This window comes from Elephas maximus, chromosome 10, assembly GCF_024166365.1.
Source record: "Elephas maximus indicus isolate mEleMax1 chromosome 10, mEleMax1 primary haplotype, whole genome shotgun sequence".
Classification (NCBI taxonomy): Eukaryota; Metazoa; Chordata; class Mammalia; order Proboscidea; family Elephantidae; genus Elephas; species Elephas maximus.
Genome location: NC_064828.1, coordinates 28,378,146 through 28,397,617, shown reverse-complemented (window position 1 = coordinate 28,397,617; position 19,472 = coordinate 28,378,146). Strand labels below are relative to the sequence as shown.

The 19,472-nt window shown below is 37.6% G+C and overlaps 1 protein-coding gene across 1 annotated transcript; it reads left to right on the top strand.

The window, feature by feature from the left end:
* The first annotated feature begins 16,169 nt into the window (after positions 1 to 16,169).
* Positions 16,170 to 17,108, top strand: LOC126084523 (olfactory receptor 4F3/4F16/4F29-like). The gene has a single exon (XM_049899138.1). The coding sequence runs from the start codon at positions 16,170 to 16,172 to the stop codon at positions 17,106 to 17,108; it is 939 nt and encodes a 312-aa protein (XP_049755095.1).
* Positions 17,109 to 19,472: the final 2,364 nt, after the last annotated feature.

Below are 19,472 nucleotides of genomic sequence, written 5' to 3'. Positions count from 1 at the left end.
CATGCTCAGTCTTATTTCTTGGCTACTATTTATTACTTCTAGTGTAGTCTCAATTATCTATATTAATCATGACTTAACTAACATAACTAACTTCTATTTTACAGAGAGAACCTGAAGGTTGGTAATTGAGAATTGTCTGTCATATAGAATTATCTTAGTAAACCAGCTGCCTTAGTTGTCTAGTGCTGCTATGACAGTAATACCACAAGTGGATGGCTTCAAAAAAGAAAATTTATGCTCTCCCGGTCTAGTAGGGAAGACGTCCAAATTCAGGGCATCAGCTCCAGAAGGCTTTCTCTTTCTGTTGGCTTTGGGTGAAGGTCCTTCTTGTCAACCTTCCCCTGGTCAAGGAACTTTTCAACACAGGGACCCCAGTTCCAAAGGACACACTCTTCCGACACTACTTTCTTGATGGTATGAGATCCCTGTGTCTCTTGGCTTGCTTCTCTCTTTTATATCCCAAAAGAGATTGGCTCAAGACTTAATTCAATCTTATAGTCTGAGTCCTGCGTTATTAATGTAACTGCCGATAATCCCATCTCATCAACATCATAGAGATAGCATTTATGACACATAGGAAAATCACATCAGATGACAAAATGATGACAATCATAGAAAACTGAGAATCACAGCCTAGCCAAGTTGACATATATTTTTGGGGGACACAATTCAATCAATGACACCAGCAAAGCACAAGAGCCCTGAAAATATAAACTCTTAACAGCCAAACATATTCTCTTTACACTTTTTTTTTATTGTGCTTTAAATGAAAGTTTACAGAGCGAATTAGTTTCTCATTTAAAAAGTTAATACACATGTTGATTTGAGACATTGGTTGCCAACCCCACATAGTGTCAACACTCTCCCTTTCTCATCTTGGCTTCCCCATTACCAGCTTTCCTGTCTCCTCCTGCCGTCTAGTCCTCGCACCTGGGCTGGTGTGCCCATTTAGTCTCCTATTGTTTTGCAGGCCTGTCTAATCTTTGGCTGAGGGATGAACCTCAAGAATGACTTCAGTACTGAGTTAAAAGGGTGTTTGGGGGCCATACTCTCAGGGTTTCTTCAGCCTATGTCAGACCAATAAGTCTAGTCTTTTTTTGTGCCTTAGAATTTTTTTCTGCATTCTCCAGCTCTGTCCAGGACCATCTATTGTGACCCTGTCAGAGCAGTAGGTGGTGGTAGCTGGGCACCATCTGGTTGTGCTGGATTAGCCTGGTGAAGGGTGGCATAGTTGTGGTTCATTAGTCTTTTGGATTAAGCTTTCCCTTGTGTCTCGCGTTTTATTCATTCTCCCTTGCTCCAGACAGAGTGGGACCATTGGAGTTTTGGATGGCTGCTCACAAATTTTAAGACTCCAGACTCTACCAACCAAAGGAAGATGTAGAACCTTTTCCTTATAAACTATGTTATGCCAGTTGAGCTGGATGTCCCCCAAGATCATGGTCCCCAGCCCTCAAATCAGTAATGCAGTCCCTAAGAGTGTTTGGATGTGCCTATGAAGCATCCATGACCTTGTCTTGGTCAAGTTGTGCTGACTTCCCCAGTATTGTGTAGTGTCTTACTCTTCACCAGAGTTACCACTTATCTACTGTCTAAATCAAAAACCAGATCTGTTGCTGTGGTGTCGATTCTGACTCACAGTGACCCTATAGGACAGAGGAGAACTGCCCCATAGTGTTTCCAAGGAGTGGGTGGTGGATTTGAACTGCTGACCTTTTTGTTAGCAAATGAGCTCTTAACCACTGCACCATCAGGGCTCCATATATTGTCTATTTAGTGATTTTCCCTTCCCTCCTCTTCCCTCTTTTATTGCCATCAACGATTGTTTCTTTCTCTGTGTAAACTTTTTCATGAGTTTTTATAATAGTGATCTCGTACAGCATTTGTCCTTTTGGAATTGACTGATTTCACTCAGCATAATGCCCTCCAGATTCATCCATGTTATGAGATGTTTGCGGATTCGTCATTGTTCTTTATCATTGTGTAGTATTCCATTCTGTGTATGTATCATAGTTTGTTGATCCATTCATCTGTTGATGGGCACTTAGGTTGTTTCCATCTTTTGCTATTGTGAATAATGTTGCAATGAACATGGGTGTGCACATGTCTATTTGTGTGACGGCTCTTATTTCTCTAGAATATATTCCTAGGAGTGGGATTGCTGGATTGTGTGATATTGCTCTTTCTAGCTTTTTAAGGAGGTGCCATATTATTTTCCATAGTAGTTGTTAACATTTTACATTTCACCAGCAGGGCATAAGATTTTCAGTCTCCTCACAGCTTCTTCAACATTAGTTTTTTTTCTGTGTTTTTTGATTTGTGCCTGTAATGTTGGAGTGAGGTAGTACCACATTTTAGTTTTGATTTGCCTTTCTCTAATGGCTAGTGATCTCAAGCATTTCCTCATGTTTCTTTTAGCTGCCTAAACTTCTTTGATGAAGCGTCTGTTCATATCCTTTGCCCATTTTTTATTTGGAGTATTTGCCTTTTTGTTATAGAGGTGTTGAATTTTCTATAGATTTTAGAGTTCAAACTTTTGTCAGATTTGTCATAGCCAAAGATTTTTTCCCAGTCTGTAGGTTCTCTTTTTCAGTCTTTGTGAGAAGTCTTTTGTTAAGCATAAGTGTTTAATTTTTAGAAGATCCCAGTTATCTAGATTTTCTTCTTGTGTTTGTATATTGTTAATTGGTTTCTAACCTCTTTATGCTGTGTATTAGGGCCTCAAGCATTGATCCTATTTTTTCTTTTATGATCTTTATAGTTTTGGTTTTATATTTAGGTCTTTGATCCATTTTGAATTAGTTTTTGTGTATGGTGTGAAGTAAGGGTGCTGTTTCATTATTTTAGATAGATGGACATCCAGTTTTGCCAGCACCATTAGTTAAAAAGAGTATCTTTTCCCCACTTAATGGGTTTTGGGCCTTTGTTGAAGATCAGGTGACCATAGGTGGATAGTTTTACATCTGGGTTCTGGATTCTGTTTCATTGGTCAATGTGTCTGTAGTTGTACTAGTACCAGGCTGTTTTGACTATCATAGCTGTATAGAAGGGTCTGAGATTAGGTAGTGAGAGGCTTCCTACTTTGTTTTTCTTCAGTAGTTCTTTACTTATCTGGGATCTCTTTCCTTTCCAGGTAAATTAATGATTAGTTTTTCCATCTAATTAAAGAATGCTGTTGGTATTTGGATCAGCATTGTGTTGTAGATTGCTTTTGGGTAGAATTGACATTTTCACATTGTTGAGTCTACCTATCCTTGAGCACGATAAGTTTTTCTGTTTATGTAGGTCTTTTTTTTTTTTTTTGCAATAGTGTTTTGTATTTTTACATACCTGCTTAGATTTACTCTTAATATTTTATTTTTTAGGGGCTATTATAAAATTTTTTTTTTATTATAAATGATATTTCTTTCCTGATTTCCTTTTTGTATTTTTCTTTATTGGTGTACAGGAATACAACTGATTTTTGTATGTTTATCTTGAATCCTGCTACTCTGCTGAATCTTTCTACTAGTTCCAGTAGTTTTCTGGTGGAGTCTTTTGGGTTCTTTATGTATAGTACCATATCATCTGCAAATAGGGGTAGTTTTACTTCTTCCTTACCAACTTGGATGCCCTTTTATTTCTTTTTCTTGCCTTATTGCTCAAATTTGGACTTCCAGCAGAATATTAAATAGGAGTGCTGATAAAAGGCATCCTTGTCTTATTCCTGTTCTCAGGGGGAATGTTTTCAGCCTCTCTCTGTTGAGAATGATGTTAGCTGTTGGTTTCGTATAGATGCCCTTTATTGTGTTGAGGAATTTCCATTCTATACGGATTTTACTGAGAGTTTTTATCAGGAACTGGTGTTAGACATTTTCGAATGTCTTTTATGTGTCTATGGAGATGATCATGTGATCCTTTTATTTTTGTGTAGGATTATCTTGACTGATTTTCTAATGTCAAACCATCCTTACATACCTGGTATGAATCCCACTTGGTTGGTGTGTTTTTTTTTTTAATATGATGCTGAAATCTATTGGCTAGAATTTTGTTGAGGGATATTGATCTGTAATTTTCTTTTTTTTTTTTGTGGTGTCTTTGCCTGGTTTTGGTATCAGGGTCATGCTGGCCTCATAGAATTAATTCAGGAATATCCCTCCCTTTTCTATGTTCTGAAATAATGTTCATAGTACTGGTGTATCCTCTTCTATGAATGTGTTTTAGAATTCTCCAGTGAAACCAAATGGGCCAGGGCTTTTTTTTGGGGCGGGGAGTTTTTTTTTTTTTTTTAACTACCTTTTCAATCTCTTCTCTTGTTATGGCTCTGTTCAGATTTTCTGCCTCAGTTTGCATTAGTTTAGGCATGTAATGTGTTTCTAGAAATTTGTGCATTTCCTCTAGGTTTTCACATTTGTTGGAGTATAGTTTTTCATAATAGTACGTTATGATCTTTTTTATTTCAGTTGGGTCTGTTATAATGTCCCCCATTTCATTTCTTATTTGGGTTATTTGTGTCCTCTCCTATTTTTCTTTTGTCAATTTGGCCAGTGGTTTGTGGATTTTGTTAATCACCTCAAAGAACCCACTTTTGGTTTTATTGATCCTTTTTATTGTTTTTCTATTCCCTGTTTCATTTATTTCTGCTCTGATCTTTATTATTTCCTTTATTCTAGTGGCTTGGGCTTCTTTTGCTTTCTCTTTCTATTTGTTCAAGTTATATAGCTACTGTTTTGGTTTTGTCCCTTTCTTCTCTTTTGATGTGTGTATCTACTGCTATAAATTGACTTCTGAGCACTGTCTTTGTTGTGTCCCAAAGGTTTTGGTATGATGTGTTTTCTATTACTCAGTAGTTTTTTTTTTTTTAACAAGATCTTATTCCGTTTCAACGTATTTGATGTTTTTTCTTTGATCTTCCTGTTATTAATTTGTACTTTTATGGCACTGTGATCAGAGAAGATGCTTTGCATTACTTAATGTTTTGGATTTTGTTGAGGGTTGTTATGTGGCCTAAGATATGGTCTATTCTGGAGAATGTTCCATGTGCATTAGAAAAGAATGTGTACTTTGCTGCTGTTGGGTGGAGTGGTCTATACACGTCTATGAGGTCAAGTTGGTTGATTATGGCATTTAGATCTTCTGTATCTTTGTTGGGTTTCTTCTAAATGTTCTGTCCTTTACCGAGGGTGGCATGTTGAAGTCTGCTACTATTATTGTGGAACTGTCAATTTCTCTTTTCAGTGCGTTAGTTTGTTTTATGTGTTTTGGAGCCCGGTCATTGAGTGCAAAGATATTTATTATGGTTGTCCTCATGAAGGATTGTCCCTTTAATCAGTATGTAATGTCCTTCCCTGTCTTTTATGGTGGATTTTATTTTGAAGTCTATTTTATCTGAGATTAGTATTGCCACTACTGCTCTTTTTTTGGTAGTCGTTTGCTTGATATATTTTTTTCCATCCTTTGATTTTTAATAGGTTTATGCCTTTTTTTTTTTTTAAGTGTGATTCTTGTAGACAGCATCTTGATGGGTCCTGTTTTTTTAATCCATTCTGTCACTCTCTCTCTGTATGGGTTCTTTTAAGGCATTTATGTTTAGTGTGATTATCAATAAATGTGTTTATTGCTGTCATTTTGTAGTGCTTTTCTGTGATGCTGACATTTTCTTTGTTCCTCTTACTCTCTTGTGCTGAATTCCTTTTGTTTGTGGATTTTATTTGTCATTTCTTTCATTTTTGTAGATTTGTGTTTACCGAGACCATTTTTCTTCTTTATTTTGATGATTAGGTTTGTTAATTTTCTTTGTGGTTCCTTGAAATTTACCCCATCTTCCTAAGCTTAAACCAATCTTTGATTGCTTTCTATTGTCTTGACTACCTCTACATTTGTAAGTTCTATACCTACACTATTTATTTTCTCTTTTATTCTGATGTTGTTGTCATTTACAGATTGACATCTTTGGTTCCCTGTTGTAAATCTTTAATTTCATTTTATCCTTGATTATTCCTTACCTAGGTTGCTTTATAGCTGATACTGTCCTGTGTACCAGATTCAGTTTGTTTTCAGATGTTGTTGATTCTCTAACTGAAGGGCTCACTTTAATAATTCTTGTAAGTTTGTTTTGATTTTTACATATTCCCTTAATTTCTGCTTATCTGGAAATGTCCTAAAATTGCCATCATATTTGAATTAGAGTTTTGCAGGATATATTATTCTTGGTTGATAATTTTTGTCTTTCAATGTTTTGCATATGTTATCCCATTGCCTTCTTGCCTGCATGGTTTCTGCCAAGGGATCAGAGCTTAGTCTTATTGTTTCCATTTTGTATGTTATTTTTCCTTTTTCTTGAGTTGTCTTTGGTTTTGGCAAGTGTGATTATATGTCTTGGTGACTTTCTTTTGGGGTCTATCCTATATGGCGTTAGTTGAGCTTCTTGGATGGTCAGCGTTTCATCTGTCATGATAATAGGGAAGATTTCTGTCAGCAAATTTTCAATGATCCTCTCTGTGTTTTCCATTTTCTCCCCCTACTCTGGATCACTGATCACATGCAAATATTGCTCTTGATTGTATTCCACATTGTTTTCAGTGTTTCTTCATTTTTCATCATTCTTTTCTCTGATTTTTCCTCAGGCACGGTGGTATCCAAGAATTTGTTTTCAATTTCACTGATACAGTTTTCTATTGTTTCAAATTTGCTCCTAAAACCTTCTATTGCACCATCCGTTTCTGAAATCTTGTAGTTTAACTTTTGGATTTCTAATTGCTGTTTTTGTGTGATTTCTAGTTTATTTATTTTGAAATTTTGTTCCTGTATTATTTTCTTGGATTCTTCCATTGCTTTGTCTGTTTTTCCTGATTTTGTCTGTATTTTTCTTGATTTTGTTTTTTTTCCTTATTTTTGTCTGTGTTTTCCTTTAGTTCTTTTGTTATCTCTTGGAAAGCCTTGAATATTAGACTTTTGAATTCTCTTTCAGGTAGTTCCAGTGCCTTTTCTTCTACTGGAAGGTCATTTTGTGTTTCAGTTTGGTCACTTTCTAGAGCCATTCTGCCTTTTTCTTTCTTTCTTTCTTTTTTTTTTTTTTTTTTTTGATGTGGTCTCCTGTCTGGGATTATTTTCTGTAGATTTGTTTGTTTTGTTTTGCTTTTTGTTTTATTTGGTTATACCTAGGCAGGTGGGCTGGGCTTGTTTTGTTCTTGGTTGTCTGTGGCATGATACTTCTCACCACCTTGTCCTTGTGGGCAGGGCTGGTCATTCAGCTATGGTGCAGCAGGGTAGGTCCTGAGGTGGGAAAAGGGGTGGGGATGGATCAGTTGTAGTATAAACTGGTGTGTATGGAGTGGGGCTAGTGTGGGGTCCTGGAGTCTATGGTTCCATGCTGCTGCTTCTAGGGGGTGCAGCATTCATACAGGGTGCAGATAGGCAGGAGGGAGGAGAAAGGATGTGATGTGTGGAGCAAATAGGTGAGAGAAAGAAGAGTGGACCAGCAGCAAAGAAAAATAAAAAAAAATGAAATAATAAATAAATAAATAAAGATAAAAAAATTAAATAAAATGGTGGCCCAGTGAGATTTGGCTGGTGGAGGCATGTCACACCAGGAGGCTATGTTATGGTGGCTGTCTAGTCGATCACTGCAGCTTAGCTTTTCAAGAAGGAGTGTGGGTGGCACACAGGGTTTTGTTGGTGGAAGAAAGGAAGGGAAAGAAAGAGAAGAAAAATAAGAAAAACAACAATTATAAAAAAAATATGGTGTTGGGGGAGCTGGCTGTTGGCGGAAGAGTGAAATTGGGGTGGCTACAAGCTGATGTCTCTTTTACCATGAGGTGTGGCACAACCCATCAAGAAAAGACAGAGGCAGCACAAGGACTAGAGGAGAGGGAGAAGGAAGAAGGTAAAAGATAAAGAAAAATAAAAAATATGGAGCTGAGGGACTCGGCTGTGGGGACAGTGCAAACCCAGGAAGCCGCATGCCAGAGAATCTCTAGCAGAGTGGTACTGCACAGCCAGTAGAGAAGGGGATGCTGCATATGGGGCTAGGTGGGTGGGAGAAAGGAAAGGAAGGAATGGAGAGAGAGAAGAAACAGAAAACAAAACAAAACTAAAAAAACAAAGCAAACAAACAAAAAATTTGGTGCTGAGGGAGCCAGTTGCAGGGGGTAGTGCAGATTTGGGGAGGCCGTGTGCCAATGACTTTTTAGACAAGCAGTGCAGCACGGCCCTTCAAGAAGGAGCAGGGTGGCACACAGGGCTAGGTGGGCAGGACACAGAAAAGGAAGGAAGGGAGAGAGAATGAAGAAAGAAACAAACAAAACAACAAAAAATGTAGCACTGAAGGAGCTGACTGGTAGGGGCAGCAAGAACACAAGGAGGCTGTGTGCTGGCAGCTTTCTAGTCAAGCAGTGCAGCATGGCCCTTGAGAAGGGGCAGGTATGGTACACCCGGCTAGGTGGACGAGAGAAAGGAAAAGAAGGGGTAGGAAGAGAAGAATCAAACAACAAAATATGATGCTGAAGGTGTCAGCCCATGGGGAATGTAATTCCTGGATCCCAGAGACTCAGAATATGATCTAGAAGGTGTGCATAGGCTCCAGGTAGGTACATCTCTTTGTTCCCTTGAAATCTTTACCCCATGGTTAAGGATATGACTGGAAAAGGGCTAATTTAAGACTCTTTTCAATAAGTGGATCAGGGCAAAGCACTTTCTTGCTTGGGTGAAAGATCAGTACTGCTTGCTGGGAGTCACAGATCCCAATTACTAGGGGAAATTGGGTTTCTGTTACACAAGTCCAGAACTCAGTGGTTTAACCTGAATGCTTCTAAGTACTCTTTTGACCAACAATTCTTGTCAATGTAAAACAGTGACAGCTAAATAAACAAAGGATCATCTCAGGACTAATACCCTATAAGAATGAAATCTTGATCTCCCCACCAGGTAGAGTACCCTATCTGAGTAGGTAATGATGATAAGATGAAGTGAGGGAAATTCTGTTATCAGCATAATCTTCATGTCTATCTACAGAAATAGGGATTATGACAGCTACGTTTTTGTCAATTATTTTTGTCTCTCCCTCCATCACCCCACCACCACCTAATTTATGTGAAAAATACTAGTGGTGGCTAATATTTTGGGTTTAGATCTTTCTGCAATGATATAAGAAGTAGTTACTTTTCTATAATGCTTAATTGATTATACTCCACTCACAATCTCTCCAGTCTTACACATCCCTGGGAAAAAAGGAAAGAGTAAAAGCATAGCTTCTGTTTGTCCCTCCAGTTCCACTCAACCCTTCTCCATTTAACTTTATGCCTTAGGAATCTGACCTGAATAGGCTACATTAGTAGGCTTCCTTGTCTTCGGTTTTCTCATTGCTTTGGCCTATGTGCAACTCAAACAAGAAATCAAAAAGAAGGATGATGATGAGGAAGATGGGGTCATTTATGTTTATCCCTTCACTGCGGGATCACAGTGGGCTGGCTGTGTTCTTCTGTAGTGTTCCTCTCCACTAAGCTCTTCATTTCTAGGTTTTACAACTATCCTCTCTCCTAGGAGTAGTAGACATCCATGCTGTTACTAGCCTGGGATATTACTCCGGCCTTTGTTCTCCCTCACACTGCCCCAGCTTTGTAAATATTCCCATTATTAAGCTCTTCTCAAGTTATCCAATTTGAGGGTCCTGGCGGTATCCTGGTTGATACAAGTGTACAAAATTTAAAGTCAAAATCTCTGTTTTCTGTCCTAGCCATCCCACTGCCCTGAAGTACTTAATGAAAAAAAGTTTATTATTCATTTTTCTTGATTCATATGTATTCATAAGCTCAGGATCATATGACATATGCTCTTTTGCTATCCAATGTTTCGCTCACCAGTATACTTTGACTGTAAAGAGTCTGAAAATGTTTTGTAGTGGCTTCAGAGAATTTGGGTATACAGATGTACTATAAATAATTTATCATCAGTTGGTAAATACTTCTGTAGTTTCAATTTTAAGATCTATTCACCGGAGCAAGATTCTGTAAAACTAAATCTTTCTGTACAAGCAAAATGACTCAATATCCTATTGTTTAAAAATGAAGTATTTGTGTACATTTTCCTACCGTTTTACTATACAAAAGTTAAGTGTATTGGCTTGTAGAGATGATCAATATGAGTATAATAAAATCATTTTTGTTTTGTATGTCTCTTTTTAAATATTACTTCTAATATTTATAAAATGGCCAATAAAAATGGTACAAAGATATTAAACAGAAAATATTCCACTCTCATTTTTCTCTTCCTCTTTAGGGCCTTATTATGAGTTTTTAGAACCTTTGGTTGTTTTGGTCAAACTAAACAGTTCTCTAGGGGCAAAGTCCCTCAAACCCTGAGCTCCTTCTAAACTCATGTCCTTGCAGTATTCCTTGGTCACTGTCTTGTGCAGGTGTTAATTAGCTTCATTTCCTTCAGCTGCAAGATTTTTTGTGACATTTTTTGTTAAGTGAACCCAGGCAAACCTCAGACTCCATAAAGATGTTCTACTCTGTATACAGGTAAAATGGAAGGATGGAAATAAATTTAAGAATAAGAAGAGTAACTGTAGAGTCATACATGGTTCTGTTGTTGGAATTGCTATAGACATGAATCTCTCCTAAAGGGCTTGTGTGTTATCCTGAAGCAGAGCAGACAGCCTCTGGCATAAGAAGTTGAATATTATAGGAGAATGATTGTGAACAAGGGTATTGGCTTACTGGAAAAAGTTAACTGACCTTGACTTTTAACTAAAATAATACTGTATCTACTGTAACGTGAAAGATATTGGAAAATGTCAGATGGCTTTATGATGTTTTGAATTCATTACAGGCTGTGAATAATCACTCTGTTACCAGCATCGACTATAGATTGATTCTCATTCTGCCACTTGATAAACAGGCAAGACACATTATGACACACAAAAATTAAAAAAAAATGAAAAGCACGGGTTACTTTACTTTTCTCTCTGTTACCTTTTCAAGACAGCTCCAAAAGAGATGAGGTAGCTCATCATTTTCTGTGAAGGAAAGCAAATTTATTAGAAATTCATCAAATGTATAAAATGGAGAAGCATCTTATAGAAACCTGAATGGAAGGAAAAGACCTGGAGATCAAAACATCTGAAAGAAATATATAAATTTCAATGAATATCATTTTGATATATCATGTGGAAAATTAGAAACAAACAAAACAAAACTTCTAGGAGATCAAATTAGTTCCCCTGCTGTCTTAGGTGCTTTAGACTTTGAGAGATTTTGTATTAGTTTTATCTCTAACGTATAAGTAGAACGAGGAAGGGTTTGAAGAAGGTTGAGAAATGTGAATTTTTTGGGGCGTGGATAGGTGAATGAGAAAAAGATCCTAAGAGGAAATGTAAAAGATATTTAGTTTGTGGATTATTGTAAAAAGAATGCTAAGTGATGCCTTAGTTTGTCATGCACATAAAAAGTTATTTGAAAGGGATATTGGAAATTATTTGTATTACACACAGTTATAAAAAATAAAAGAGGAGGTGGACTTAAATTGAAGGAGGCAGTATTTTACTTGGATATAAAGAAGGTTTTATGAGGATTTGAAAAATAAAATGCAGGAAGTTTGAGCTGAGGGTGGTGCTAAATTCTTAATCTTTGAGGAAAAAATTTCTATGAAGTAAATGTTTTAGATTAATATCTTGTTCAGCCTAGGAATAGGAATATTCCTATAAAGGAATAATGTGTGAAAGTCTTTCAGAGGATTGATCAGTACTGTAGGGATCAAGAAAGCAGATTAAACACAATAGAACACAAAGCACTGGGCCTTGACTTACACATCGTGGATATTTAGTTTCATTAATGATGGGCATAATTATATTGTTCAAGAAAACCTGTTTCAAAACTTTCTTTTTTGAGCACAGTCAATCTATGAGAAGGTGTTTTCAGAGCACACTGAGCCAGGAGCTTTCTGCTGTGGGTATTTGATAACTTCCAGGTGAATAACTATCATATCCTAATCTCCCTGTAGAACCCTCTCTATGATTATTGCTCAGGCTTGAGCAAACCTTCTATGTGTCAAGTGTATTTAAATCTGTGATGAGCTAAACTATGTGAGTTTCTATATTGTCTAATATTGATTGTATATTCTCTGCCTTTTGGTATAGCTATGACAAAAACTATTCTTGATTCTCCCTACTTTCTTTTTTCCAGTACCCATGTTTGGGCAACTAAAAAATACTCACTCAGGAACTCTGATGATGCAGTGGTTAAGAGACCAGCAGCAAACCAAAGGTGGGCAGGTGGAATCCACTAGCCACTCCTTGGAAACCCTGTGGGGCAGTACTACTCTGTCCTATACGGCCACTATGAGTTGGAATTGACTCTATGGCAATGGGTTTGGTTTAGTTTTAAAGAATACTCAAGTATTCCTGGTGACACAACAGTTAATCACTAGGCTGGTAACACAGAAGTTGGTGGTTCGAACTCACCCAGTAGCTCTGTGGAAGAAAGATCTGGTGATGTGCACCTGTAAAAATTACTGCCTAGAAAACGTTACGGTTTCACTCAATCATGTGGGGTCACTATGAGTCGGAAATCAATTTAATGGCACCCACTGTCAACAACAACAAAGAATACTCAAAGTGGTCCTAAAAGATCCCATATATCTGTCTCTCTCCTCTTTAAACCCACTTTTTTCAAACTTCCAGTTCTGTGATATTATAAAAAACAAATAAAAACCTTACTTGTTGCTATAGAATGGATCCCAACTCATAGTGACCCTGTAGGACAGAGTAGAAATGCCCCATAGGGTTTCCAAGGAGCTGCTGGTGAATTGGAATTGCTGGCCTTTTGGTTAGCAGCCGAGCTCTTAACCTCTGTGCCACCAGGGCCTCATTATTTGGTATATGTAACAGTATTTTAGAGGGAGTCCTGGTGGTGCGGTGGGTAAGAACAACAGCTGTTAACCAAAAGTTCTGCAGTTCAAATCCACCAGCCTCTCCTTGGACATTCTGTGGGGTAGTTCTACTCTGTTATATAGGAAGGCTATGAGTTGGAATTGACTCAATGGCAACAGATTTTGGGGTTTTTCAAGCAAGAATTTCATTTCTCTTCTAGAGAGAGAAGAGCAGCAAGTGGATGTGGCAGAAGTGGAGTTGAGGAAGAAGAACAAGTATGTTTAAAAGCATAGAGGCCCATGTAGTGTGTGGCATTTTCAGGTAATAAACAGGTTTTTATGGGTCATGTGGTGCAAGAAATGGAGAAGGGGAATTGTTAGAAATCAGTTCAGAAAGAACCAGATTCCAAATGGCTTTGAATGCTCTATCAGAAGATTGCAGTCATGTGGAGGCGAAAAAGACCCATTAAACTATTAACACTATCTCAGGTCTTTTTGCATGTGGACAGATGTTTGTTGGAACAGAAAAAAAGTAGGAGAGAAAGGTGATGAGGCTTTGCAGCAGCCCTAATGAAGGCTGATGAGAGCAGGGAGAGTGAGAAGAGAAAGGAGCAGGTACATGGCACATGCATTAAATTAAAAAAAGCATTGTGCCATGTATCAATGATTTTAAAAAGTACCAAAACAATATGACTGGCACTGCACACTTTATTTCCAGATTTAACATAAACAATTGCCTTTTGTTTAATAAAAAATTTTTTTTGTAGTAAACTATTGTAAATACAATTGAAATCACTGTTCCAATTAAAATTCCCCACTCTCCCTCCCCAAAGAAAGTCACTATTTGAAGTTGTTGAGTATCTTTCCTGTTTAATTAATTATGCATACATTTTTTATACATATGTATATATTTATAAACAATACATCATAACTATTGATTCTTTTAAAAATCTATAAAAATAATAATACAAGTATTATTTTATAACTTGATATTTTTCATTCAATATTACATTATTGAGGTTTATTCATGATGAGAAAGGTAAATTCATTTCACTCAGATTACTTCCCAAATAATTCTTTCAATTGCATTAACACATGATACCTTATACCATCTATTCATTTATTGTGGACAGATAGGTTAATTCCATTACCAGATACATTTCACAGGAAGAATTAACTGGTATTGATGACATACATTATTTCATGTTTTCATATAAGTTCTGTAAGACATTAATCATTTCTATTTTACAGATGGGAAAAAGGGCTCACAGGTGAAATGCATATTACTCCAAACCACCAAGTGTTGGGTGGCAGGATGTGATATATTGTTTTGTAGATATTGAAGCCTATATTCATTTCATTATACCATGCAACTTCTTTAAAAATAGTAAAAATAATTGCTAGAATATGTTGCAAGTGTCAAAATCGAGATGAATTCAAAGAATGACACAGTCACCTACAAGAGTCTATCTTTAGTATCAAACTCCAGGTGAGTCTAGAGTCTCTACAACCACTTTGAGACTGATGATAAGATCAGAATACTGCGGTTCAAATGGCAGGCTCAAGCTGTTTACTGAGGGCGTTTTATGTATTCAACACTTTTCTTGGCACTCTGGAGGTTATGAAGAAATATGATGGAATAGTTCTACCATTCATTTGGGTTAAATATGAAACACTAGAAACAGAAAACAACTTGGGTTGGAGTAGTTAAGAGTTATTTCCTGAGGAGGTGAAACTTGAATACAGGCCACACTGAGAAGACTTCCATGTGGTTAGCTGGGCCTTCTTCAGAGATTCAGTTCCCTCTGGAGAAGCAAAGTTTGAGTGGAGCAGATCCAACTGGTGTTTTCTGGTATGAATCCATTCAGAAGACTATTTGTTCCAAAAAGGAATATTTTCCCAAACAATAAGTATAAAACCAAGTATTTTAGCAAAGTGCCAAGTTTCTCATGAACACTGAGGTACATTAATTGATAGACAGTTGTTAAGGATAGTTAATCATGGAGACTAAACAGCAGTCATTGGTATGTCAATATATGACTGTGACGAGCTGTAAAAGGGGGTCATCTTTCTTGAACAATTTTTTATTATCACCCTGTCACACATTTTTTTGCTGTGTGAATCTTTGAGGAATAACAGGTAAATGAAAGAAGGGAGGAAAATGAGAAGAGCATTGATATTGTACAGGTCCCTGGGTGGCGCAAGTGGTTGGTACTTGACCCTTAACCTAAAGTTTGGTGGTTCAAACCAACCCACTGTGCCATAGATGAAAGGCCGGATGATCTGCTTCCATAAAGACCACTGCCAAGAAAACTCCATGGAGTAGTTCTACTGTGTAATTCATGTGCTTGCCACGAGTCAGGATCAGCTCGATGACAATGGTTTTACTAATCTTGGAGTCAGTGGACCTGAGTTCTAGTATTAGCTCTAACATTAAATAAATTTATTGCCCTGCTCAAGTTACTTTACATTATTTGGGTATTTACTGTAAGGAATTGGCTCACATGAGTATGGGGTTTGGCAAGCCCAACATTCATAGGGTAGGCTTCCAGGCTAGAAACTCAGATGGGACTTAATGTTATAGTCATGAGGCAGAAATTCTTCTCTGGGGGATCTCAGTTTTTGCTCTTAGGGCCTTCAACTGATTGGATGACAGCTCACTGACATTATCAAGGGTAATTGCCTTTATTCAAAGTCAACTCATTGTAGATTTTCAACACATCTGCAAAATACCTTCACAGCAACAACAAGATTAGTGTCTTATTAAATAACTGGGTACTATGTCCCAGAAGTTTTAGGGTATTACAGCCTTATGTTATATATAAGGTCTCCATGAGTCAGCACCAACTCAACGGCAACTAGCAATAATGGCTAGACAAATTGAAACAACAAATTAACCTTCTCAGATGTTAAATGCAGAGTGAACTTGGTGGTAGAGAGCAGCTCCACGTGGCAGCAACCAACTTCTCTGTGTGATCACAATGTTAGGGTCCATGATCACATTAAAAAATATATATATATATATATATATATATATTTATTAGGCTGGATGAAATGCCAAAGTGCAGAAGTTGTTAGGGGCCGCCAAGTTGGTTCCTACTCATAGGGACCCTACGTACAACAGAAGGAAATGCTGCCCAGTCCTACACTATCCTCACAATCATTGCTTCATTTGAGCCCATTGTTGCAGCCATTGTGAAGACCAGCTTTCATAATTTTGATTTTTATCCTTCTAAAAAAAAAGTACTAATATATTAACATAATTCTCATAATTTATATTTCTTTCTATTTTCTTCTTTTAGATAGCACTGCTGGCAAAGTCAATGGATGGAACAAATCACTCTGTAGTATCAGAGTTTGTGTTCATGGGACTCTCCAATTCCTGGGAGATACAATTTATCCTCTTTGTGTTCTCTTCCATGCTTTATGTGGCCAGCGTGGTGGGAAATGCCCTCATTATGCTCACTGTAAATTTGGACTCACACTTACATTCTCCCGTGTACTTCCTTTTGGCCAATCTCTCCTTCATTGACCTGGGTGGTTCTTCTATCGCTTCTTCCAAGATGATTTATGACCTTTTCAGAAAGCGCAAAGTCATCTCCTTTGGTGGTTGCATCGTTCAGATCTTCTTCATCCATGTCATTGGTGGTGTGGAGATGGTGCTGCTCATAGCCATGGCCTTTGACAGATATGTGGCCATTTGTAAGCCTCTCCACTACCTGACCACCATGAGCCCACGAATGTGCATCTTCTTTTTAGTGTCAGCCTGGATGATTGGCCTTATTCACTCTGTGGTTCAATTGGCTTTTGTAGTAAACTTACCTTTCTGTGGCCCCAATCTGTTGGACAGCTTTTACTGTGACCTTCCTCAGGTAATCAAACTGGCCTGCACAGACACCTACCGACTGGAGTTCATGGTCATGGCCAACAGTGGATTTATCTCTGTGGGCTCCTTTTTCATACTGATCATTTCCTATATCATCATCCTTCTCACTGTTCAGAAACATTCTTCAGCTGGTTTATCCAAGGCCCTGTCCACACTTTCAGCTCACATCACTGTGGTAGTTTTGTTCTTTGGTCCTTTGATATTCTTCTATACATGGCCATTTTCGTCCACATACCTGGATAAGTTTCTGGCCATCTTTGATGGAGTTCTCACTCCTTTCCTGAATCCTGTCATTTACACATTCAGGAATCAAGAAATGCAGGTGGCAATGCGGAGAGTACTCAGACAGCTAGTGAGTTACAGGAAGATCTCTTAAGCGATTGACCTTATTGTGAAGAGCCCATTCAGTATTGAAGTTCTTATGTTGATGGCCAAACTCATACAGAAGCTTCTTTCACCCTACATTAGGTTGATTGTTTTGACATTGCTATCAAGTCTTTTGCTTCTTTCACTTAGGAGTGAATGACATTTTCTTCTGAAAAGAGAGAAGGTTATATATAAAGTATTTATAAACCAGAGATGATAGTAATCCTGTGGCTTGATCTTAAGGAATAATACTTACAAGAAGTAATTAATAGAAATACAAAATAGGCAGGCTTCTTTAAGGCCCTCAGAACAGGGAGACCTCTCCCTCTTTCTTTTTTTAAACAGTAATCTGTCTCACAGACAGAAATTCCTGGCAGTACTTAATGAAGAATTTGCCAATAGAGGATTGAACTGAGTCTTTTAACTGTTATCGGTTGATTGCCTTACACCCTCTTTGGGTCTCGATCAGGACTCTGCAAAGAGGGCAGAACCTTGAAGAGCTCACACACGGGAGCAAACTGTGTGAGATGACCTTGGAATACAAAGGAAAACTAGGAGCACTCCATGGTTTTTCCCCCTGACCAGCAGCATGCTATTTAAACACATGGCATTCTCCTTTTTCTTTTCCTTCTATTTCCTGCTCTTCCTTCTTCCTTACCCCTAGTGAGGAGGTTTTTCTTTCTATTTTCCTCCACTCTTTCAGATTTCTGTACTGTTTTTTTCACCCATTCCCCCTTTCTTTTTTCTCCTCTCCTTTTCCTTATTCCCCTCTAACCTCCCTTTATTCCTGCCCCTTTTAAATTGCTCTATTATAGTTAAGAACACTATTGGCAGGCTTCTTGTTCTAATGAACTTGTGTGTGTTGGTAACAAGGCCTCAGTTGTGGAGTGTGAGTGAGGAGAGAGTGGCTAAGTGGTAAGGGGAGAGTCGTGTAAAGCAGTGGCTTTCACACTTTGTGACAGTGACCCATAGTAAGTGATATAGTATATTTTCTCCTCCCCACAAACATATAGAACCTGAGCAAAGTTTCAAATAATAATACTTGTGTTTATGAAATTTTCTCTTCTTTTTTATTTTGTCTTTATTTTTCTTTTCTCTTTCCTTTACTTCTTAAAAACTCTGGTCACCACCCAGTCAATTGAAGGAACTATTGGTCAAGTTCATAAATTAGACCTTGTTTCTCTTTGCTTTATGGTGGGTAAAGAGATAAGCAAGTTAGAAAACAGTTGCTAACTTAAAGAAAATGTATTTGTTGGGCTAAATCATTGAGAGGCTCAGTAGTTAAAAGCAAATATTGAACTCCCTGATAAATTCCATGCAGGACATACTTATAATGGGATGTTCTGTTTGTCTCCACTAAGCAGCCCCTCTGCATTCACTATGGTCTCCTAAATCTCTTTGGGCTCCTTATCTATTTTATTATTTTTCTGAATTTAAGTTCTGATCTTGGGATGGCAAATCAAAGTATTATCTGAAATGACTGATCACTTGTATGAGATGGTAGTGAAGTATTTTAGGTATCTAAGAGCAAGAATGCTTCTGCCATCACTACCTATTCACCTGAGTGACAATATAATAATTTAAACATAACAGAAGAAATTTTATTTCTTTCATAGGTAATTATTTTATAGGAAATAAAGTATAACAATGGGATTACATTCACAGAATTCTATTAACTTCCTCGTGCTGTATCCCTCAGAAACAAATGACTTGATAGAGTGATGGAATGGTCTGCTAAATGCTCACAGTTTCTGTATAAACTATGAGAGAAACCCTTAGCAAGTTTGGGATGCTGTCCTATTTGATACTGTATATACCCTTGGTATATATGCTTGGTAGAGGGTCAGTGAAAAAGTGTAAGACCTTCAATGAAATGGATTGACACAACAGCTGCCAAAATGGGTTCAAACATAACAATGATTGTGAGGATGTCACAGGACCAGCCTGTATTTCATTCTGTTGTACATTGTGTCACTATGAGTTGGAATCGACTCAACAGCACCTAACAACCACCACAACATACCCTAAACCAGTGACAATAAACTCCCATAGCTGGAATACACGACTCCAAAGTGGAAGAAGTCATACTATTAGGCTAAATAATCTACAAGGGAAAATTTTCCTTCCTATTCTTGTAAACAGATTTTGTAGGTTTGGAGATTCTGGGGTTCCAGAGAGCACAGCTGAGAATGGCCCCAGACCACTGTGAACTTCACATGTCAATGAACTAACGAGCAGGAAAAGACCATTCTCCATCCAAATTTGTGTCTCAGGAACCCGACTTGAACAGATTGCATTAATATTCTCCTTGTATTAGTTTTCCGGTTGGTTTGGCCAATGTGGAACTCTAAAAAGAAACCAAAATGAGGAATGA